The 22,775-nt window shown below is 51.2% G+C and overlaps 2 protein-coding genes across 4 annotated transcripts; one reads left to right on the top strand and one right to left on the bottom strand.

Annotated features, from left to right (window-relative positions):
• Nucleotides 1-1,520: 1,520 nt before the first annotated feature.
• Nucleotides 1,521-15,550, bottom strand: NOSIP (nitric oxide synthase interacting protein). Of its 2 annotated transcripts, none has more exons than XM_023543238.2 (9): nucleotides 15,394-15,550; nucleotides 9,772-9,850; nucleotides 9,106-9,211; nucleotides 7,492-7,573; nucleotides 3,442-3,601; nucleotides 3,232-3,350; nucleotides 2,895-3,082; nucleotides 2,687-2,795; nucleotides 1,521-2,300 (listed from the first exon to the last, which is right to left on the bottom strand). In XM_023543238.2, the coding sequence occupies exons 2-9, from the start codon at nucleotides 9,839-9,841 to the stop codon at nucleotides 2,229-2,231; spliced, it is 906 nt and encodes a 301-aa protein (XP_023399006.2). In that variant the 5' UTR covers nucleotides 9,842-9,850; nucleotides 15,394-15,550; the 3' UTR covers nucleotides 1,521-2,228. The 2 variants fall into 2 exon arrangements, with proteins under 2 accessions (XP_023399006.2, XP_010584796.2); XM_010586494.3 differs by having other exon boundaries at nucleotides 3,232-3,353; nucleotides 15,394-15,549.
• A 498-nt stretch (nucleotides 15,551-16,048) lies between these two features.
• On the top strand, nucleotides 16,049-22,181 carry PRRG2 (proline rich and Gla domain 2). 2 transcript variants are annotated; one of them, XM_064293969.1, is made up of 5 exons: nucleotides 16,049-16,339; nucleotides 17,119-17,264; nucleotides 17,568-17,743; nucleotides 17,916-17,955; nucleotides 20,270-22,181. In XM_064293969.1, the coding sequence occupies exons 2-5, from the start codon at nucleotides 17,180-17,182 to the stop codon at nucleotides 20,407-20,409; spliced, it is 441 nt and encodes a 146-aa protein (XP_064150039.1). In that variant the 5' UTR covers nucleotides 16,049-16,339; nucleotides 17,119-17,179; the 3' UTR covers nucleotides 20,410-22,181. The 2 variants fall into 2 exon arrangements, with proteins under 2 accessions (XP_064150039.1, XP_064150040.1); XM_064293970.1 differs by having other exon boundaries at nucleotides 16,049-17,264.
• Nucleotides 22,182-22,775: the final 594 nt, after the last annotated feature.

Here is a 22,775-nt window from a genome sequence, read left to right as displayed (position 1 = left end):
CATTGTACAAATTTATTTTTAATTCCCAGACAGTGAAGTTCCCTCTTTTTGGTGTACAGTTTTGTGAATTTTGACAACTGCAATCTTTCAACCCACTAAAATCAAAAGACACAGGCCAGGAACTATCAGCCTTCCTCCAAATTCCCTATCACCACTGCCCCTTTGTAGTCAATCCCTCCCTCGAGCCTGGCAACCACAGATTTGATCTCCATCCCTACAGTTTTGTTTTTCCAAAATAAATCTCCCCATTTTAAAACCGTAACAAGAGATCCCCATTTTTCCAAGCGCTGCTTATGGGCCTCTTGCAGGCAGGGTCACCAGCGGGCATACTCACCCCAGATAAGCCCACTACACCCGTTTCTGGGCTGTAAACTTCAGACCAGCGTTTGGGAGCCTCTGTTCAGACAGACAAGAGTTGGCTCACTTCCTGTTTCTTTCTTCTCCTGACTGCAGCTGAAGCCACACTGTGAGTTTTGCTTCCTCTCCTGGTTACCTCTGCAACCTTAAATGGCATACACAGCAAACCTCGATTTCTCTATCTAATGACTGTCAGCAAGGACCTCGGGCCCTCACCCTACCACGGAAATGGGGTTTTCAAAGGGTCAGTGAATGGAGGAGTGGAATTTAGGTTCTTCGTGGAAATAAAGGTGCCAAATTGGGAATTCTTACTTGGGGTGAGGGTGGTCTGTGCACCGATGAGCAAGACTGGGGCTCTTGGGGGGCTGATAGGGAAAACTGGAGCGACGCAGGTGGTTGCTGAGGGGTCTTCAGAAAGAGGAGATGGATTAGGGTGTTTGGGGGAGAAGGCCATGATTTGAGGGGCTCTGGGTTTAAAGGGATGGATGGGGCTTGCTCAGGTGCAGAGGTCTGTGGGCTGACAGTGAGGAGGGTGTCTCAGGAAGGAGGGTATACAGGGTGAGGAGGGCAGGGCTGGTTCTGGGGGTCTCTGGAGGCAGCAGGCCTCTGGATGAACTTGTCTTCTGTCACTCCCTTGAGCAGTGTGACTTTGGGCATGTTGTGCCTTCTCAGCCTCATTGGCTTGCTCTGTGAAACGGGTCCCAGCACCCCCTCCCTAGGCTGTGGTGGGGACTCAACAGGACCTTACACTGACAAGCCCAGGGCTGTGCCAGCTTCCAGGTGCCGGGGCCTTGGAGGTGTGAGGGCTCTAGGGAACCAGGGAAGGTTCTAGGGTACAAACACCAGGTCTTGGGGGGCTCTCTGGGGTGCAAGGACACCACCACCTACTCTCTTGTCTAAAATCTTTCACTGCAGCCAGGTGCTGTGCCCCATCCTGCACTGGACATAGGATTGATCAAACCTGTGATCAAGTTCACTCCACTCTCTGGTGCGCCTGGGCATTCAATGAGATGGCCATTGACTGAAATGGAAGGGTAGAGTCTGTTCATTGCACAGAACAGTAGTGCGCTGGGGTCCCACTTGGGTTGAAAAAATAACTCTTGTGTGGGCACGCAGGGAAAGACCGGAAGTACAGACCTGGCAATCAGCGGGTGGCCTCCTGGTTGCAGGAATGTCAGGTCTTTATTTTTCAAATTTCTGCTTGACTGTGTTGTGTGTTCTAATTTTCCACACTGCCCACACATTGTTTGTATAATAAAACAGTTATTAAAACAGATTTTCAGGGACTGTCCACTATAAAGTCTGAGCTCCAAGGGGTCTTCCTTCTTACCTCCCCTCTCATGTCTCTTCCTCACTACCTCTGCTGTTTAACCAGCAAAGCACTTTAGGCCCCTGGGCCTTTGCACTTGCGGTTTCCTCCTCCTGTTCACCGTCTAGAAATCACATGTGTGGGAGGGCTGCTGCCCACCTATTTCCCCTATGTCATCACATTCTACTCCGGCAGACTCGTGCTGGACACGCACGTGCTTCAAGGCTGGCCTAACTTGGTGGCTACCCCGACACAGGAAGGGAGGGAATTTCTGTTTAAGCTACTACAGTGGTGCCTCCGTGAGGTCCTGACCGTGTCTTCGAGTCTGGCTCCCTTGACCAATTTTAACGAGGTGCTTTTGCGTTCAATTCAGGTTTTGCTCTTCATGTGAGACCACATTAATGGTTTTTGGTCACTCTTTCGAACAAGTGACTCCATCTTGAATGCTGCCGGGGGGCAAGGCTCGCTCGCCCGCGGAGACCCTGGGAGCCCGCAGCCAAAGAAGGCGCCACTCGCGGGCCGAGTCCAAGCGCCTTTATTGGCTCTCCCGCCGCCCAGCGCCTCAGGCCTGCATCACTGGCCGCGACTTCTCGGCCTGCAGCTTCACTCCGGAGCCCGCGAAGCCCGTGCCGCCCTGTGAAGGGGAGAAGACGGGTGGAGGCGGGCCAGGGCTTCAAGTGGTGGTGGGGGGTCTTATGCCAGGCAAGGTGAAGGCTGATGGGCTGCAAGCAGAAGGGAGCCCAGGGGCAAGGGGGCGAGGCTCAGGGAGGGGCGGGCCCCGGGAGGGGGCGGGCCCTCGGGGAGGATGGGATGGAGCGGGGCCGCCCCATAAAGGGGACAGGCAAGGCCTCAGGAGGGCCATAAGCCCAAGGCCCAGACAGGCAGGGCGGAGAGGGAGGCGGGGCAGGAACGGCACGGAGGAGGGCGGGGTCCCGGCGAGGGAGAGGGCAGCAGGGTGGGATGAGGAGGAAGAAGGGTGGTGGGGACCGGGTGGAGGTGAAGGTTGAGGGTCCCGCTCACCCGCTGCAGCACGATGATGTCACGGTCCGTGAGCTTCTCCCCGTTCACCGGGTCCACCATGTCCTTCCGAATCAGCTTCTCCACGCACTCGAGAGTGACCACGGCCCCACTGGGGCGAGAAGTAGGGCCGCTGGTCAGAGGCCAGGCCCGGAGAGCTACCCCCTCACCCCGCAGTGCTCCTCGTCGTTTCCCTCCCCACAGAACTCACGAGGGTCGCAGCACGGCGCAGGGCGTGGCGTTGCTCAAGCTGTCGCGGGTCACTGCGCACACATAGCGCTCGCTGCGCGTGATGAGCCCCACACGGTCCACCGAGCTGTCGAGCAGTGTGAAGTGCACAGGCGTCAGGTCCGACATGCGCAACGGCTTCCCAGACATGGGGCAGGTCACAGTGCGGGACTGCGGGGAGGGCAGGCAGCAAGAGGGGCATGATCAGTGCAGGGCCGGTGCCACGGGAGGGGGCCCTGGGGACACTGGGGACGGCGCCCACTGCGAGCGTCGATGTCCTCCCCTGCAAGGTGGGCGTGGGGCCGCTGGCGGACGCTCACCGGCTTCTCCAGCTTGGTGGCCTTGGCCTCGGGTGTCAGCGACGGAATCCAGAAGCTGGGCAGCGCCTTGTCCTTGTCCTTGCTGGCTGGGCCTGCGCTGGGCCCAGGCAGGACATCATCTGCTGGGGTGGGGGAAACAGGTTCCGAGCCCACACTCAGGAGGCACCCGACCCCATTTGGCCCCCCACCTTACCTCCGCTCTCCGCTCACCTGCACCGTTCCCAGAGGTGGCCTTGGGTGTGAACGGGTTGAGGGGCCGGCTAACGATGGCCGCCTCCTTCTCCAGGAAGCCGCGCACCTGGTCCTGTGCCGCTGCCCGCTGCAGCTCTTTCTGCTCCTCTCGCCGGGCGCCCCTCTGCTTCTCGTAGGCCTGTGGGGCAGGGCAGGAGGGGTGAGCCTGGGCCACCCTGGGGGGGGGGAGTTCTCCCATTTCACAGGGGGGTAAACTGAGGCCCACACAGAGGATACTCCTGGCAGAGCCCTGTTTGGTAGAGCTTGGTGACAGCCTGGGTGTGAATCTTTAATCAGCAATACAGTGTTCCAGGAGTCCTTGGGTAGTGTAAACATGTAACTGAATTAACCTGAAAGGCTGGAGGTTCAAGTCCATGCAGAGGCAAATAAGAAAGACCTGGCTATCTGCTTCTGAAATATCAGCCACTGAAAACCCTATGGAGCACAGTTCTACTCTAACATATACAGGGTCACCATGAGTCTGAATCGACCTGATGGCAATATTTTTTTTAAAAATAGTGTTTTGTGGTGGGGATCAACCACTGTTACTTTTTCCTTCTCATACTGTAGGACACTTAGGTTGTTTCCAGTTTAGCTGGCTTGGGGCTTGGTGGCTTCTTCACTCCTTGGCAGCAGAGGAGTCACCAGCTTGGCTGGAGTCAGGATGCCAGGGCTCAAATCCCACCTCTGTCACTGGTTTGTTCTATAGCCTCCAATAAGCACTGTGACCTCCCCGGGCCTCAGTTTCTTCATCTGTAAAACGAGCTAACAATGGCACCTACCTCAAAGGTTCATGGAAAAGGTTACAAAAGATGATTTTTTAAAAGCACTCAGAAACTTGCCTGGCACATACGTGCTCAGTAAACGTGACTTATTGGCCATATTGATTATATTTACTAGACAGTGTCACGTACCAGACCCTGTTCTGGCACAGGGGAGGGAGACCCTGTCCTTGCCCCGGTGGGGCTCAAGTTTCAGTGGAATAATGCAATGTTAATGTTGACAGGTCCCTGGGTGGTACAAATGTTTAGCGCACTCAGCTGCCAAATGAAAGGCTGGAAGTTCAAATCCACCCAGAGGTGCTTCAGAAGAAAGGCCCAGGGATCTACTTCTAAAGATCTACTTCTAAAAAACTATGCCTTGTGGAGCATAGTTTTACCTTGATGCATGTGTGGTCACCATGAGCCGGAGTCAGCTAAATGGCAACTGGTTTAATGATTGAGGGAGGATGCAGTGACAGGTCAGGTGTGAAGGTGAGATTTGGTAATGCATACACAGCCCATGGTCACCCCTGTCTGGCATACAGCAGGTGCCCAGGCAGTAGCTGCAGCTCTTGGGATACCCCCAGGCCACCCAGCTGAGAGGGGAGGTACTGCTGATGGCGACATGCTTGGGGGAGGGCCCCAAAGTGATCCCAATGATAAGGGACCCTTAGAAGCACCCAGCATGCACCAGGCTCATGAAGCACCCATGTTTACACGCCCCCAGAGGCTCAGAGACAGGCAGCCACTTACTCAAGGCCACATAAAGGAGAAGATGTTCACTGAGCTCGAGAGGGCCGGGAACACCAAGGGACAGTCCAGAGGTGGCCCAGGGTGACCTGGACACAGTATGACTAGAGGTCAATCAGGTGCCTGCTGCGTGCCAGCTGCTTTAGAAAAAGGACTGTTCTAAGCCTCTGAGAAGCCCATTCCCATTCTTCAAGGGGAGAGCCTAAGGCCACAAGGTTGGTGAGAAGTTCTTACTGAGCATTTATAGAGGCACCTCCTTACCCTCCCACCTGCTCCATGGAAGAGAAAGTGAGGTGGCCAGCAAATGGCCTGAGGGGGAAGCCATATTAAGAGCACTTGCTCTGCAAAGTGTGGCTAACTGCCTCCATGAACAACTGCCTCTTTTGCCACAAGAACAGAAGAACTGGATGGTGCCTGGCTACCATTACTGAACATTTTGATCAAAAATTCTATAGAAGAATCTTAATCAAAAGTAGGGGGGTGGGGGGCGGTGGAATATAGAATTTCAAATTCTAATGGAATCCAGGCTTTCTAGAGCCATGGAGGCTGGATGAACCCCCAAAACTACTGCCCTGAGATCATTTTTAAACCTTAAACCAAAAACATCCCCTGAAGTATTTTTTAAACCAAACAATAGTTTAGCCTAACTAGTAAAGATTGTCTGCCTTGAACAATGTGCACTTTTAAGAACTATCTATTTGGAGCCCCGGTGGCACAGTAGTTAAGAGTTTGGCTGCTAATCAAAAAGGTTGGCAGTTCAAATCCACCAGCTGCTCCTTGGAAGTCCTTTGGGGCAGTTCTACTCTGTCCTATAAGGTCACTATGAGTCAGAATCTACTGGAGGGCAACAGGTTTGTTATGGGGTCAAATAGACAACAGCAACTCAAAAGATTAGATAGGAGCCTTGGGGGTAGGAAGTTTATGTTAATGGATGAGGAACAATTAGGAAAAAGAGGGTGAGAATGATTGTACAACTTGAAGACTAATCAATGTCACTGAACTGAATATGTAGGAACTGTGGAGTTGGTGAATGCTCTGTGGTGTATATTCTCAACAACAAAAAAGTCAGACAGGAGTTTCCAGCACTTTCCAGGATTAACTCATTCTATCCTCAAAATGCCTTTTGAATTGTGTCCCCAAAAATGTGTTGTAAATCCTAATCTCTATGGCTGTGGTTATAATCCCATTTGGGAATGGGCCATCTTTGTTATGTGAAAGAGACAGGAGTAGTATAGGGTGTTATCTTGAGTCAATCTCTTTTGAGATATAAAAGAGATTAAACAAGCAAGCTAGGAAGCAAAGACAGGCAGAGAGATGTCAAGCCACATGAAGATCGCCCAGGAGCAGAAGCTCAAAGAGACAAGGACCTTCCCTGACAGCTGACACAGAGAGAAAACCTTCCCCTAGAGCCAGCACCCTGAATTTGGACTTCTAGCCTCCTAAACTGTGAGAAAATAAATTTGTTTGTTAAATACACCCACTTTTGGTATTTCTATTATAGCAGCACTATATAACTAAGACAGAATTTGGTGACCTGAGAGATGACACCACATGGGATAAGGATGGGCTGGCCCCAGACCCCATGCTGTCATTCACAAGGCTGTGCGGGGGACACGGGTAAGCCACAAACTCAAGGCAAAAGGCTCAGGAAGGATACACCCCTCAGTGTTTGCTGAGCTCCAGAACCAGGGAAGAGAGGGAGGAGACAGATTGAGACTTGAATGTGATGTGTAGGAAATGAGATCCCCACAGAAGACAGCGCCTGGCTCAGAGCAACGCTGTGTGGTTTCCTATCTGCTAGCATTCCCCATGCATCCTATAACTTGCTCCTGTCAGGCATATTTTAAGACGCCCTGGTGGTGCAACGGTTAAGTGCTTGGCTGCTAACCAAAAAGTCAGCAGTTCAAACATAACTAGTGGTTCCCTGGGAGACAGATGTGGCAGTCTGCTTCTGTAGATTTGCACCCTACAAAACCCTATGAGGCAGTTCTACTCTGTCACATGGGGTTGCTGTGAGTCAAAAATCCACTTGACGGCAACTAACAACAACAGGCCCATTTTACAGATGAGAAAACCAAGGCCCAGAGAGATGAGGTGCTGTCCATCCATTTAACAAGCATTTACCAAAGGCCTAGGGCCATTAGGGTAGGTGAGAGAGAATTGCTCCCTGCCTGTGCCGGCAGTGTAGAGGGGGATGGGCACATGTCACATGGTCACATGTAGAGTCACAACTGTGACCCATGCTAACAGAAGAGGTGCCGGTTGACAAGGGCTGACCCTGGGGACCCCAGACTGGCAGGCGGCCAAAGGAAGCCATGCCTGGGCTGAATTCTGGAGGGTGAGAAGGATTTACCCAGGAGAAGTAGGAAGAACAGTATACTAGGCAGAGGGAACAGCACAGGTGAGGGCCCAGAGGGAAAAGGAGTATGGACTGGAGGGCCCAGAGTTGCTGGACTTGTGAGTTCGGAATCAAAATTGCCTGCCCACACCCATGCCCCCTTCACCTCTACCCCATCACCTTCATCTGCCTGGCGATCTCCTTCTTTTGGTGAAGGATGTACTCCAAGATGGCCTCACGTTCATACAGGTAGCCGTCTGGGCTGCAGACAGAGGGTAGGGGGTGAGGAAACACAGGCCTAGCCCAGGTCACACAGCTAGGGGTTAATAGTCTCAGACCAAACATCGGCCCCCTGCCCTGGGAACCTGCTATGCATCTTACAGGTAACACCTCACTGAATGCACAAGTCAGCTTTCGCAGGTGAATTCTTGTGCTGAGGACACACTGTTTTAACAATTATAGCTTTGTAGTATGATCTGAGGTTTTATAGGAAAAGTCAGTAAAGGGTTAACTCAGCAGGTTGTCCAAACCCTGTGCAATCCAAGAAAGGTTTGGCCCTTGGTCTGCTCCTGGGAGGTAACCTCCAGACCCCCTTTACCTGGGACTTTGAGCCATGCCAGGTAGTCTATGCTAACAATAGGATTTATCGTGGGGGCCCTGGGCCACATGGTATCAGCTTGACCTCCAGAGGGGCTGGAGGCTAAGGTTAGCCACTTGGGCAGTCAGCCACATCTACATGACCAACTCCCAATAAAAATCCCAGACACAAGGCTAGAGTAAGCTTCCCTGGTTGGCAATACTCATGCATGCTGTCACACACTGTTGCTGGGAGAGGTAAGCTCTGTCCGCACGACTCCATGGGGGGAGGACAACTGGAAGCTTGCACCTGGTCTCTCCTAGACTGTACGCTATGTGTCTTTTACCTTTGGTGGTTTTAATCTGTATCCTTCATGATAATAAAAGCCCTAGTGGTGCAGTGGTTAAAGTACTTGGCTGTTACTCAAAAGGTTGGCAGTTCCAACCCACCAGCAGCTCCACAGGAGAAAGATGTGGCAGTCAGCTCCTGTAAAGATTATGGTCTTGGAAGCCCTATGGGGCAGTTCTACCCTATCCTACAGGGTCACTATGAGTTGGAATTGACTTCATGGCAATGCATTTGGTTTGTTTGGTTTTCATGATAATGAACCGTTGACATGAGTGTAACAGCTTTGTTGAGTTCTAAGTCCTTCAAGTGAATCACTGAACCTCAGGGTGGTCTTAAGGGCCCCCAAATGACAACCTACCCTCACTGCTATCTCTATAAAACCAAAAAACCCAAACTGTTCAAGCTGAGTTGATTTCAACTCCTAGCGACCCTATAGACCAGAGCAGAATTGCCCCATAGGGTTTCCAAAGAGCAGTTCTGGTGGATTTGAACTGCTGGCCTTTTGATTAGTAGCCGAACTCTTAACCTGTGCTACCGGGGCTCCAGAATCTCTATTAAATACACTTTTAATTGAGCACATACTTAGTTACTGCGTTAAGTGGAAGCCTTTGACCAAGGGTAAAGGGCAGGCAATGGTAAGTAGACCAGTCCATGCTCCAAAAGCCCCACCTCTATATAAAAAAAAAAACCTCTATAAGAACTGCATATTCTCTTCCACACCCTTTGAAACCAGCCCTAGGATTGCACCCATGTCTCAGATGGGAATACCAAACCTCTGACAGGTTAGGTGGCTTGCCCAGGGGGCCAGACCCATACAGGCCACCCTCTGTGTAATCCCCTTACCCTCCCCACTCCTGTCCCCAGCTCACGTGACAACAGGGTCATGGCAGGGCTGTAAAGAGAGGCAGCAGCAGTCAAAGTCCTTCACGGCATCCCGGCTCAGTCGAATGTTCTGGGTCCCGTAACCTGAGGCCGCTGGGACAGAGAGAGGCAGCAGGATGGAGGGACAGAAGTGCCCCTGTCTACACCCAGAGACAGAGAGAGAGGCACAGAGAACCTGGGGTCGGGGGAGGGCTTGGAAAGAAACAGGCAGTCTGTAGTTTGGTCTGTCTGTGTCTGTCTCTGCGTGGTCATATCAAAGGACAGGACCCCATCAGGAAGCTGCTAATCCCCAGACGGCAAGTGACAGACAGACAGACCGTGTTACTGAGCCACAGCTTGGAAAAGGGGGTCACATCTGAAACTGGTTCAGCCATTCTAGCTCTGTGCCCCTATTCAAGACTCCTGTGGCCCTCAGTTTCCCCCTCTGTAACACTGCAATAACAGTAAAGACGACTCCCTCGACAGGGTGTTGTGAGTACTTAACTGGGTTGGTGACGTAAAAGCATGAGCTGTTACTCAAAGATGACTACAACTGCCAATCATTGGGAAAGATGGACAGAGGGCAAACCAAAAGGTGCAGAAACCAAGGGTGGCTTTGAGACACATTCGCCCTTCCTGTCCCCAGTGGCTCCCTGGAGGCCCCTGCTCAGTACCTGTGTCCTTCTTCTTCTCGTGGTAGGTGTAGACAGCACCTGCCGTGCAGTTCTTGCCATGTCGTGTCATTCTGGGATTCTGGGGAAAAAGGGACAGATATCACACTGGGGCAGCGGAGAGGGCTGTGAACAGGCAGTACTGGACTTCTATGGCCTGCAGAACTGATCTGCCCCAGGGCCAGGGGCAAGGGGGTGGGGGGGGTGAACCAGTAACTCGGGTTACTACCTCCTCCAGGAAGTCCTCCTACAAGACTGGCCCAAACTCATTTATGTACTGAATTGCGACCTTTAAGAACAATACAAAAAAAAAAAAAAAAAAAACCCAAATCCGTTGCTGTCGAATCAATTCTGGCATAGCGGCCCTATAGGACAGAGTAAAACTGCCCCATAGGGTTTCCAAGGTTGTAATCTTTACGGAAACAGACTGCCACATCTTTCTCCTGTGGAGCCGCTGGTGGGTTTGAACTGCTGACCTTTGGGTTAGCAGCTGGGTGCTTACCACTGCACCACCAGGGTGCCATTATATGGACCCATGTTGGGAGAATTAAGCAGTATTACCCTATACCTGGAATCCGTGGGTAGCGCAAATGGTTAAGCACTTAACTAACTGATGGGTTGGAGGTTCAAGTCCACCCAATGGTACCTTGGAGGAAAGTCCTGGCAATCTACTTCTGAAAACTCGGCCACTGAGCACAGGTCTACTCTGACACACATGGGGTCACCATGAGTCAGAGTTTACTCGCAGGCAACTAGAACCCCCTCCGAGGCTTGAATCCCAAACTGGCTCTTCACTCGCTGTGTGACTCTCGGTTGGCAGTTTCCTGTCTCTGAGTTCCAGTCTCCTTTGGTGACAAATGAGGATAACAACAGGCTCTAGCTCACAGGATTGTATTGCTGTGAAGATTAAATGTGATCATGCACAGTCCAGCACAACTAGGTGGTGCCTGGCTACCACCACTGACTGCTCTGAAAAGGATCACAACAGAGGGACCCAAACAGAGCAGGAGAAAAACACAGAACAAAACTCTAACTCACAAAAAAAGACCAGACTTATTGGCCTGACAGAGACTGGAGAAACCCCTAGAGTATGGTCCCTGGACACCCTTTTAGTCCAGTAATGAAGTCACTCCTGAGGTTCACCCTCCAGCCAAAGATTAAAAAAAAACCAAAACTAGACTAAAGGGGCACACCAGCCCCGGGGCAAGGACTAGAAGGCAGGAGGGGACAGGAGAGCTGGTGATAGGGAATCCAAGGTCAAGAAGGGGAAATTGTTGACATGTCGTGGGGTTGGTAACCAGTGTTACAAAACCATATGAGTACTAATTATTTAATGAGAAGCTAGTTTGTTCTACAAACCTTCATCTAAAGTACAATAAAAAATAAATAAACGTGACCACGCACAAAGCCTAGCACACAGGGCTTGTTGTTGGGTGCCACTGAGCTGATTTCAGTGGACATAGTAGAACTGACCCCTAGGGTATCCTAGGTGGTAATCTTTCTCCCATGCAGCGGCTGGGTGGGTTCAAAAGCCAGCCTTACAGTTAGCAGCTGAGCACAGAGGGTAACTATTCTCTCCAGCTGGGTGGAGCGAGGACCAGGTACAGGGCGGGAGGGACACAACTAAGGGCCACACATATGTAAGAAGCAACTTCATCTTTTTATCCCTGCTTGTACTAAAAAACTTGCCGTTCATATTCACAACTGGAAACACACAGCTCTATTTGAGAAACAGATCTCTCTCTCCCCCTACTGGTGCCTTCTGCTCAAAAGCCAATTTTTGTTTTCCAGCATATTTACATATACTAACAGCACAGACTTTAAGAGTACAGTTTGATGAGTTTTAACAAATATATTGTTCCTAGGTGCCGTCAAGTTGATTCCAACTCCTAGCGACCCCATGTGACAGAGCAGAACTTCCCCATAGGGTTTTCTAGGCTGTAACCTTTACAAAAGCAGGTCACCAGGTCTTTCTCCCATGGAGCGGCTGGATGGGTTTGAACCTCTGACCTCGCAGTTAGCAGCCAAGTGCTTAACCCTTGCACCACCAGGTCTCCTTTGTTTTGTTGAGTCTGTTCCAACTCATTGTGACCCCATGTGACAGAGTAGAACTGCCCCATAGGGTTTTCCTGGCTGTAATCTTTACAGGAGCACATCGCCAGGTCTTTCTTTCACAGAGCCACTGGATGGGTTTCCAACTGCCAACTGAAAGGTTGCCAGCCGAGCTCTTAACCGTTGTGCCACCAGGGGTCCTTCAACAAATGTATACAGCCTTGTAACCACCACTCCAATCAAGATACACAACATTTTCATCCTTCCAGAAAGTTCCCTCGGACTCCTTCCCAGTCAAGGCACCCCCAGAAGCAACCAGCATGGTGTTTGCAAAAACTGATCTTAATGAAGTGCCCTAACTTGACCCTCTAGTCCTCTGCCTACCTCTCAGTACAAGGGTCTGCACCTGCTGCTTCCACTCGCTCACAGCCACCCCCGACCCCCTCCCTGCCCCGGGGCTTCCGCCCAGCCCTCCCAAATGCTACTCATGAAGGTCACATCCTCACTGCCAAATTCCCCACTCTATTCTTAGTTGTCAACTGCCTTGACCCTCGGCAGTATTTGGCACTGGGCGCCCCTGTTTTTCCAGAGCTCAGTGCTTGTCTTGTGGCCAGGAACAGGAGTTTCTAGGCTCTTTGGTTTCATGGACAGGGACAATTTCCCCTCCCAGAGTGGGAGCAGCAGCTATAAGGGAGAATTTCTGACCTGGCCAGGACATGATAATAGGAATAATCACAAAGAACATTGCTAGATCTCAATAGTCAAAAGGGGGGACACAACCCAAGTGTCCATCAACGGATGAACGGATTAAGGTCCCTGGGTGGCAAAAAAGGTTTGCACTTGGCTGGGAACCAAAAGACCAGCGGTTTAAACCCACCTAGCAGCACTGTGGAAGAAACACGCCTGCCTGTCTGCCCTCTGTAAAGATTACAGCTGAGAAAACCCTAGTAGTTCTCCTCTGTCACACATGGGGTCTTCAAAGTCACAAACCAACAACAAAAGCAAAATCAACAACAAAAATGGATGAATGGATAAACAAAATGTGGTATGTACCTACGATGGCTTATCATTCAGCCACAAAGACAAAGGAAGTCCTGATACATGCTACAACCTGGATGAACCCTGAACACATTAGGCTAAAGAAGCCAGACACAAAATGCTACATAGTGTATGATTCCTTTTACATGAAATGCCCAGCTTGCCAAATTCACAGAGACAGAAAGTAGATCAGTGGTTGCTCTGGGGTAAGGAGCAATGGGGAGAGGCTGCTGATAGGTATGGAGTTTCCTTTTGGAGTGGGGCAAGTGTTCTGGCTCCTGATTCAAACATACCGCCAGTAAAAAAAAGGTATTTCTGAGACAATCAGAGGATTTCTATATGGACCAAGCAATAGATAACATTCCAGAATTACTGGGCCCTCATTAAGGAACCCTGGTGGTGCAGCAGTTAAAGCACTCAGCCACAAACCCAAAGGTCGGCAGTTCGAACCCACCAGCAGCTCTGCAGGAGAAAGAAGTGGCAGTCGGCTTCCGTAAAGATTTACAGCCTTGGAAACCCTACGGGGCAGTTCTACTTTGTCCTATAGGGTCGCTAAGAGTCGGAATCTACTTGACAGCAACTGGTTTGTTTTTGTTTTGGTGGGGGGAGTGTAGTCCTCTCTTCCTGCAGACCCAGGAGTTCGGTGCTTTTGTAAAGTATGAATATTGTATTGTGGTCATGTCAGTAAAAAACCGAACCAGCTGTCATCAAGTGTTACTCCTGGCGACTTCACGTGTATCAGAGTAGAACTGCACTCTGTAAGGTTTTTAATTACTGTGACTTTTCAGAAGATCATCAAGCCTTTCTCTCCAGGTGCCTCGGAGTGGATGCAAACCGCCAACCTCTCAGTGAGTAACCTAGTGCTTAAACATCTGCGCCACCCAGGGACTCCCATGTAAGAAAATGTCCCTGTTCCCTTCAACTATTGCCCTAAGATAATCTTTAAAACTGAAACCAGAAATATCCACTGGAGCCTTCTTAAAAGCAAACAATAGTTTAGCTTAACTAGCAAAAAAAATGTCTGTCTCGAGCTTTATGCTTTTTTAAGAACTATCTATACGAGATCAAGAAACCCTGGCGGCATAGCAGTTAAGAGCTATGGCTGCTGACCGAAAGGTCGGCAGTTCGAATCCACCAGGCGTTCCTTGGAAATTCTGCGGGGCAGTTCTGCTCTGTCCTATAGGGTCGCTATGAGTGGGAAACGACGTAACGGGTTTGGTTTTGGTTTGGTTTATGAGATCAAACTGACAACAGCAACTCCAAAGATTAGACAGGAACTTTAGGGGGCTGTGAGTTTATGATCATGAGGGAGGAATAACTCTGAAAAGGAGGGCAAGACTGGTTGCACAACTCAGACTGCAACCAGTGTCAGCAAATTGTTCGTATGGAATCTGTTGAATTGGTGTATGTTTTGCTGTGTATGTTACCATCTACAGCAGCAAGCTAAATTTAGAAAAAAAAAAAGGAAAACATCCCTGTTTTTGACACATCCATCCTTAAGTATTTACGGATGAAATGTCACAAAGGCTGAATCTGCTTTAATATAAAACCCACTTCCGTCAAGCCAATTCCGACTCATAGTGACCCTATAGGACAAAGTAGAACTGCCCATAGAATTTCCAAGGCTGTAATCTTTACAGAAGCAGACTGCCACATCTTTCTGCCGGGAGTGGCTGGTGGGTTTGAACCGCCAACCTTTTGGTTAGCAGCCCAGTGCTTAACCACTGTGCAACCAGGGCTCTTCTATTTTCATATACTTAAGTATGTAGATTCAGCAAATACGACAAAGTATCAATAATTTGTAAATCTAGGTGATGGGGAAGGAGCCCTGGTGGTATAAATGATTAAGTGCTCAGCTGCTAACCAAGAGGTTGGCGGTTTGAACCCACCAGCCAGCTCCGAGGGAGAAAGACCTGGCAATTTACTTCCGTAACGATTACAGCCTAGAAAACCCTATGGGGGCAGTTTTATTCTGTCACATGGGATGTTTGAACATTTTCATAATAAAACATTAAAATAAATAAAACGGCTTAGAGAATCCGTCAAAACCCAAGTTCACAACGAATCACAGCACGATGAGGATGTGAACTCGGGACTGCCTGACCCCAAAGCTCCACAAAGAAAACGTTAAACTGTTTAACAACCCCGAGAGGGACGGGACTGTCAAATAAAGGTGCAGAGAAGGCGGCTTCGGGCCACCACCCAAGCCGGCTCTCCTCATGAACCGCCCGCCCAATCCTTGGAGCTCCCAAACTCCGGCTGCCCTCTTCCGATGGCACCCCCGGCAACGCTATTTTCTGCAGGACTACAACTCCCATGATACGTCGCGACTAAAAACTGCCTGATCCGGCTTGGCTACCTCCAGGGGATGCTGGGAGGTGTAGTTCTATTTCAAAAACTCGGGCCGCCGGGAGAGCTCTATTAATGATCCTTTGCGGTAATCTGAGATCTGCCTCTGTCTCTCTCAGGACCCTAGGGTTCTAGCTGGGGGAAGGCCATCCCAACAACACTATTCCACCAGCATCTAGAACTCACCTCACAACCCACTATTCGTTCCTTCGTCGCTTCAACGACTGTGCTGGTACGCCGGAAGGGAGCGCGATTTCCCCCCTCCGCTCCGCCTACTTCCGTTCACAGGAGATAACGGAAGTGACATTGCCCCTAGTTGCAGAGGCGCTTCGTCCGGCTCGGTCAGTCCTCTCTTCTCTCCCTCCCTCCGGAAACGTGAGTGGCAACTTAAAGGTTCCGGTACATGAAGCTCGCGTGTATTTGGGACACGTTTAGTACTACGCATTTTGCTGGGCGGCGATTTCGTGTTTTATCCCAAGCCCGAATTTAAGGATTTTTCAGTCTCCCCTGAGATGGGAAGTCCACTTTCCCGAGTATATCATCCACTTTTTTTTTTTTTTTTTGCTGCGTCTTAAGGGGTAATTGAGAAAGGATGCCCATGTTCCCATTTTATAGACTGAGCAATTGAGAAACGCGGAAGTCAAAGCCGTTCAAATCACACTTAGAAGACAGGAATTTAGTAAGGCATTGGCCAGCTATCCCCGGAGACCAAGGCATCCAGTTCCCGCCAGTTTCTAGATACCTAAAATAATAATAATAAAGACCTGGATATTTATTTCCTCAGCTCGGCCAGGTTATTGGACAGTGGGAGGGCGGGAGGGGGCGCGAATTTAATCTTTCAGGTGCCCCAAGATATCGGAGATACTGGTTTCCTTATGGGGCTCTGGACATTAGGCCTTTTGTCCCAAGGTCCCTTTAAATAGTTTGTCCCTTACCTGTGTACCGCCCAGGACAGGTAATCGCAAGCCCCGCCCCTTGGCCAGAACCCTGACCGTGTCTAGTTACTAGAAGTGGGGGGTCGCCCCTCCTCCCTCCCCCCTTCCCACTCTCTGGCTCCCCTTCACAGCTGGCCGCAGCTGGCCGAGGAGGCCCCGATTAAAGAAGAGGGGACAGTGCTCACAGGTCTAGGCAGGTAAGTAATCATCCCTGAAAGCAGAGCCTGGCTTGGGGACCCTGGTGTCCCGGCTCTCCGCCCCTCTCGGACCTAGAAGTTCCGGCCTTCAGGCCCACGAGTCCAGCGTACCTGCCCCGTTCATTCCCCTCAACCCAAGAATATAGTTTCCTGTTTTTGTCTCTCCTGTAGCCTGTGACCTCTGTGGGTGGATGTGACAGTGATCACGGAGAGGGGTGGACCGTAAGTGGAAATTGCCAGGCGGAAGGGACTCCAGATCACCAGTTGACATGTGTAGGTGCCCCCTTGATGAGTGCTGGGGCCACGGTGATGAAAAAAAAAACATCCCTGGAGGGACACCACCCTCCCTCAAATCCTGGCTTTGGCATTTGCAAACTGTGTGAACTTGGGCAAGTTATTTTACCTCCCTGTGCCTCGGTTTTCTTGTTTATGAAATGGGCATAATAATAGGACTCTTGTGCAAATTAAAATAAGTTGATCTAGGTAAACTGCTTAGAACAGTGCCTGGCACAGAAGACTGCTCTGGAAGCATCTGCTATTGCTGTTAAAATTCATGGACCACAGAGTTTAGTCTAGTTGTGGGGATCTTGCATCAGTCCTCAGAGCTCTGGTGGTGCAGTGGTTAAGAGCTTGGCTGCTAACTGAAAGGTTGGCTGTTCAAATTCACCAGCCATTCCTTGGAAACCCTATGGAGCAGTTCTACTCTGTCCTATAGGGTTGGTATAAGTTGGAATTGACTCCATTGCAATGGATTTGAGGATTTTTTTTTTTTTCCTCAGTCCTTAAGGGCTGAGGCACTTTGTCACCTGTACCACAACTGGCTCCAGGTGTCCACAAAATATGAGGGGCCACCCCTCTCTGCTGCTGCTATACCTGGGATTGAGCACCTGCTTGGACACCTTACCCAGTGGGGAGCAAGACCAAGGTGAGTGTTCAGGGGATGAGCCAGGTGTCCAGGAGCTGACTACTGCCTCCCCCTGAACCCAGAACTCTTGCCCCTAGCCTCCTTTTACCCCAGCCAGGAGTCTGGGCCCCCGGCCCCCTCCTCCCTCAGACCTGGGAGTCCTGGCCTTCCGGCACCCTTCTCCCTCAGACCCAGGAGTCCTGGCCCCCAGCTTCCTCCTCCCTTAGGATCCCATAGCTTCCCATCCCCTCCTGGACAGGTTCCTCCATGTCCCCAGTCTTAAGGATCCTTCATCTCTTTGCCCCTCTTGTCTTTTGGGCCCAGAAGTCTTCCTGGACTCCCCAAAGGCCCAGAACTTCCTGGGCAGCCGCAGCCGGATTCCACGTGCCAACCACTGGGACCTGGAGCTGCTGACGCCTGGAAACCTGGAGCGGGAGTGCCGGGAGGAGAGGTGTTCCTGGGAGGAGGCACGGGAGTTCTTCGAGGACAACACGCAGACTGTGAGGGCCTAGAGACCCCAGAGATCCTGGGGTCCAGGACGCTCTGTCTTCCCCAGAAGACAGAGTCCTGTCCCTCAACTCTCGCCTCCCTGGGGTCTCAGAAATTGGGGTGGGCTGGTGTGGGCTGTGAGCGTCTCCAGTTGACATGCTTTTCCTCTTCTCCTCCTTCCAGGAGCGCTTTTGGGAGACCTACATCTACAATGGCAAAGGAGGTGAGTGGGGGCTGAGGCCCCCTTGTTCTGTGCAGCTAAGGCAGCCCCTTCCCACGGAGGCCAAACTAACATCTCCAACCCAAGTGAGGCTCCAGAATCATCTGTTCCCCGAAACCCATGCTCCCTGAATTCCTGAAAGTGGTTGTTAAAGGTTTCCCCTCCCTGCCTGAGGTCCCACCATACCTTATTTGGAGGTGTCCCCAGCATGGGGGAAGTGCAAGCAGGTGGAGGTAGGGGTGGCAGCCATGGGGGCTATATGGCCTCAGGCTCAGACATGCTGGCCTTCCTGGGCCATTCTTTGGAGTCCAGAGCCCCATCCCTTTAGGCAGCTTGGTTGCTAAGGGGGGCTGCTCCCTAGCAACAGGGACTGGCCAGGCTGGCTGAGGAAACCTGGTCATCCTTACCTGAGCGGTCCACCCACCACCCCCACCTCTCCTCTGAGTTCTGAGGCCCCATCATGGCTGCTGCCTTGTTGCTAAGGGGGGCTGCTCCCTAGCAACAGGGTTCTGGCCAGGCCAGTCTGAGGAAGCCCACACCAGTACCTGGCTGACTTCCCCTCCCCCACAGCCCCATCTCAGCCTCAGCTTGGTTGCTAAGGAGGCCTTCTCCCTGGCAACCATGCCTAGCCAGGCCCGAAGACCCAAGGCCTCCTGCCCACTGGAAGACCCCCCTCCGGGCACCAGACACCCCACCCCCTTGTGGCCTGGTTGCTAGGGGTGGATGCACCTTAGCAACAGGCCTACTTCTGGGCTGCAGTCCTCACATTGGAGCCTGGTTGCTAGGGGCGGTACCATCTCAGCTACAGGCCTCACAAGGCCTGGCGGCTCCTTGCATCCACCTGACACATGTCTGAACTGGGAGGACCTGTCATCTCGGAGACACTTTTGCTAAGTGGAGGCTTAGTAAAGCCTGGGGTCTACTACTTGACGAAAGAAAAAACATCTACCCAGGGCTAAAGGAAGTCTCCCCAGACCTAGCAAGGCCTTGCAAAGCCTGAGTCCTCCCGTGTCTCCTTCTCCTTAGAAATGAGGCCTTGGATTGCTAAGGGGTCTGCACCTTAGAAACATGGCCATGTGAGCTTTCTCTAGAGCAATCTGTTCTTTTTGGGGGGGGGGGGTTCCCTAAGTTCTTCCAAAGAGCTCTGGGGATGCAACAGTTAAGTGCTCGGCTGCTAACTGAAAGGTTGAAGATTCAAATCCACCCAGCAGCTCTGCAGGAGAAAAGATGTGGCGATCTGCTCCTGTAAAGATTAAAGCAGAAAAACATACCCACTGCCGTAGAGTCAATTGTGACTTATAATGACCCTGTAGGACAGGGCAGAAGTGCCACATAGGGTTTCTAAGGCTGTAATCTTTGTGGAAGCAGACTGCCACATCTTTCTCCCACTGAGTGGCTGGTGGGTTCAAACCGCTGATCTTTCAGTTAGCAGTGGAGCACTTAATCCCTGCACTACCAGGGCTCCTCATCTATAAAGATTACAGGCTAGAAAATCCTATAGGGCAGTTGTACTCTGTCACATGGGGTTGCTACCAGTCGAAAATTGACTCAATGGCACCTAACAACAACAGCCATATTCCTCCATGGATAAATGAACTTTTCCCAGCCATCTGGTAAATTCAGAAGCCTTCCCGTGGATTCTACTTTTTCTTGAGAGTTGAAGCCTTGCTCCTCAGCAGCCTGGTTGGTAAAGGGGGTTGCATTCCAGCGTTGGCAGGGTGGCCAGATAAAATACAGGGTTGAGTTTGAATTTCATATAAACAATAAATAATATTTTAGTATAAGTATATCCTAAATATTGCATGGGATGTACTTATACTAAAAATTATTTATTGTTCATCTGAAATTCACATTTAACTGAATCTGGCAACCCCAAGGGTGGAGGCCTCTTAAAGCCTAAGCTACCTGAGTTCCCCACCCTATTTTCAGTGTAGAAACTCTGCCAGCTTAACAGGTGAATTGTTTATGAGACTGTGGCCACTGACTCCTGGGATCTTCAACCACCTCCTGTCCAGGGTCTCTGTTGTCCTGGAGATACAGTTACTATATTTTCTAGCCCCCAGATGAAGCTGTCATAGGCCCTTTATACATTGATATCACTAAATTGTCACAATCTGTGAGGTAGGTACTATCATTCCCATTGTACAGAACAGGAACCTGAGGCTCAGAGAAGGAATGAGGTGAGTTGCCTGAGGTCACATGGCTAGGAAGTGGCCCCAGCTCTCACTGGCTTCACAGCCCTTATTGGGGACAGGGGCAGGAATATTGGCTGTCAGGGTGGGTGGGAGCCCCTGAGGCAGTGCCTTTCCTCCCACAGGGCGTGGACGAGTGGACATAGCAGGCTTGGCAGTGGGGCTGACGTCTGGTGTCCTGCTTGTCGTCCTGGCTGGCCTGGGAGCCTTTTGGTATCTACGCTACCGACGTGGCCGAGGCCAGCATTCCTGTCCCCAAGAGTAAGGGAGCTTCAAGGAGGATAGGTGGGATAGAAAGCAGAGTGAGCTGTAGAGGGAGGAAGGGCCTCTGTGAAGGACAGGCTAAGAATTAGAGGGGGCTGTGGGCACTGAGGAAAGATTTGAGGGAACAGACAAGTGAATGGTGAGTCTGAGCTTCCTTGTGTCCTCTTATGGTATCTGCGGAGTGTCTTTTTGTCACTGTACTTGTGTGGGGTAGGCGGTGTCTTTCTGTCTTTATCATATACGTAACAAATATGTTTTTAGCGTAAGTATAGCCCGGATATCATATGGGATATACTTATACTACATCCTCAGTATTACCTATGCAGTAGGAGCTTAATAAACATTTGCTGTTTGCCTGTCTTTGTGGCACCAGGTTTATGCTGATTATCGCTCACGAGAAGCCCTGGTGGCACAATCGTTAAGCGCTTAGCTGCTAACTGAAAGATCAGCAGTTCAAACCCACCAGTGGCTCCGAAGGAGACAAGAACTGGCAATCTGCTTCTGTAAAGATCACAGCCTTGAAAACCCTATGGGGCAGTTCTACCATCCTATAGCATTGGTATGAGTCGGAACCGACTTGGTGGCACACAACATACAGTACATTGCTCAAAGTCCCTAGGTGGTGTGTAAATGATTTGTGCTCGACTAGTAACCTAAAGGTTGGCAGTTTGAACCCATCCAGCCGATCCATGGAAGAAAGGCCTGGCGATCTGCTTCCATAAAGATCAAAGCCAAGGAAACTCTATGGAGCAGTTCCACTCCGTTACACATGGAGATTCCATGAGTTGGAATTGGCTTGATGGCAGTTTTTTTGTTTATTGGTTTGCTTTTTTTTTGGTATCTATCACTGTGTGAATGTATATCTGGTGATACTGTGACTGGGTAGCCTGTAGTATGTGTTGTATGCATGTCTGTGGCATGTAAGGGGTCCCTAGGTGGTGAAAATGGTGAAGCGCTCAACTACGAACTGAAAGGTTGGCAATTCAAACCCACCCAGAGATGCCTTGAAGAAAGTCCTGGCAATCTACTGCCAATTTCACAGCCATGAAAACCCTATGAATCAATTCTACTGTGCACTCACGGGGTCACCATGAGTTGGAATCGACTCGATGGCACTGTTTGGTTTTTGTTATTTTGTGGCATGTAGGTTTACATGGTGACAGTGTATGTGTGTGTATATAGTGTCTTGGTGTGTCTCAGTGGGAGGGTCTGAGAGTGTTTTTGAATGTCAGTCTCAGAAGTACAGTGGGTTTGGAAGTTTTAAGGAAGAGTTTATATAGTAAGAGTGGAGATCTGGGAAACTTATGACAAGAGAGTATCTCTGGGTTGTGTTCCCGTCTCTATCAGCCGATTTCTGTTTGTCTTTTTCTGCATCACTCTGCTGGGACTTGGTGGGTGTTTGTGTGTGACGGTCTGCCTCCCTGGTTGTCTCCTGTTGTCTGCCTGTCTGAGCGTATCTATTTGCCTGTCCTTTTGAGGAGCTTTCCTGTGTGTAAGGCTGGGTTGAAGGTGACCCTTCTTTTCTTCCGCCTCTGGCCCCCTGCCACCTTCAAAGTCTGTCTTACATCCTCTTTCCTTCTCCCAAGTCTCTCTATCCTGGGACTTCTCCTGCTAACAGTGCACCTTCTCTGTCCCCAGGGCCGGCCTCTTCAGCCCCCTGAGCCCCCCGAGCTCTCTGGGCCCGCCGACGCCCCTGCCCCCACCCCCAGGCCTCCCCACCTATGAGCAGGCTCTGGAGGCCTCTGGGGTGCACGACGCTCCTCCACCGCCTTACTCCAGGTACGGGGCGGGGCTTCTGCCCAGGGGGCGGGGCGCAGAGTGGAGGGCTGTGTCGGAGGCCCGGTGTGGTCTCGGGGGCGGGGCTTGGAGCTTTGGGTTTGTTGTCTGGGGCGGGGTCGATGCAATCATCTAGGGGCGTGGACTATCTTACGTGTGGCGTATTATGGGAGGGTGGGGCTTGTACCGAGGGTCCCAGGATTGGTTGAGACGCCCAGGGCGGGGTCGGAGTAGTCTTGGTGGGAGGGGAGGGGAAACAGCCGGGTCTTTGACTCTTCACTGTGCCCCTCCCTTCGCAGCCTCAGGCGTCCACCTCTCTGAAGAGCAGTTTCGGAGCCCGGGTTCTCCGAACTGCCCCTGATTAACTCCGGACTCCGGAAGCCCCCAGGCCTCTTACACTCCAGAGCTGAGCTGGTGGGCGTGGGAGTAAAGGCTGTCCAGCCCGAGGCCTACCCTGGCACACGAGTTTCCGCCACGAACGGACAGACGCCTGTCCCGAACCAACGTGTTCACGCGTATCGGCCCCTTACAGGCCCCCACGCTCTCCTGACCCTGGGCACACACCAGCCCCGCTCCGAGGGCAGGCGGTCG

Source organism: Loxodonta africana, chromosome 11, assembly GCF_030014295.1.
Source record: "Loxodonta africana isolate mLoxAfr1 chromosome 11, mLoxAfr1.hap2, whole genome shotgun sequence".
In the NCBI taxonomy this organism is placed as follows: domain Eukaryota; kingdom Metazoa; phylum Chordata; class Mammalia; order Proboscidea; family Elephantidae; genus Loxodonta; species Loxodonta africana.
The sequence above is the reverse complement of the archived record's forward strand: the minus strand, read 5'-3'. Positions and strand labels throughout refer to the sequence as shown.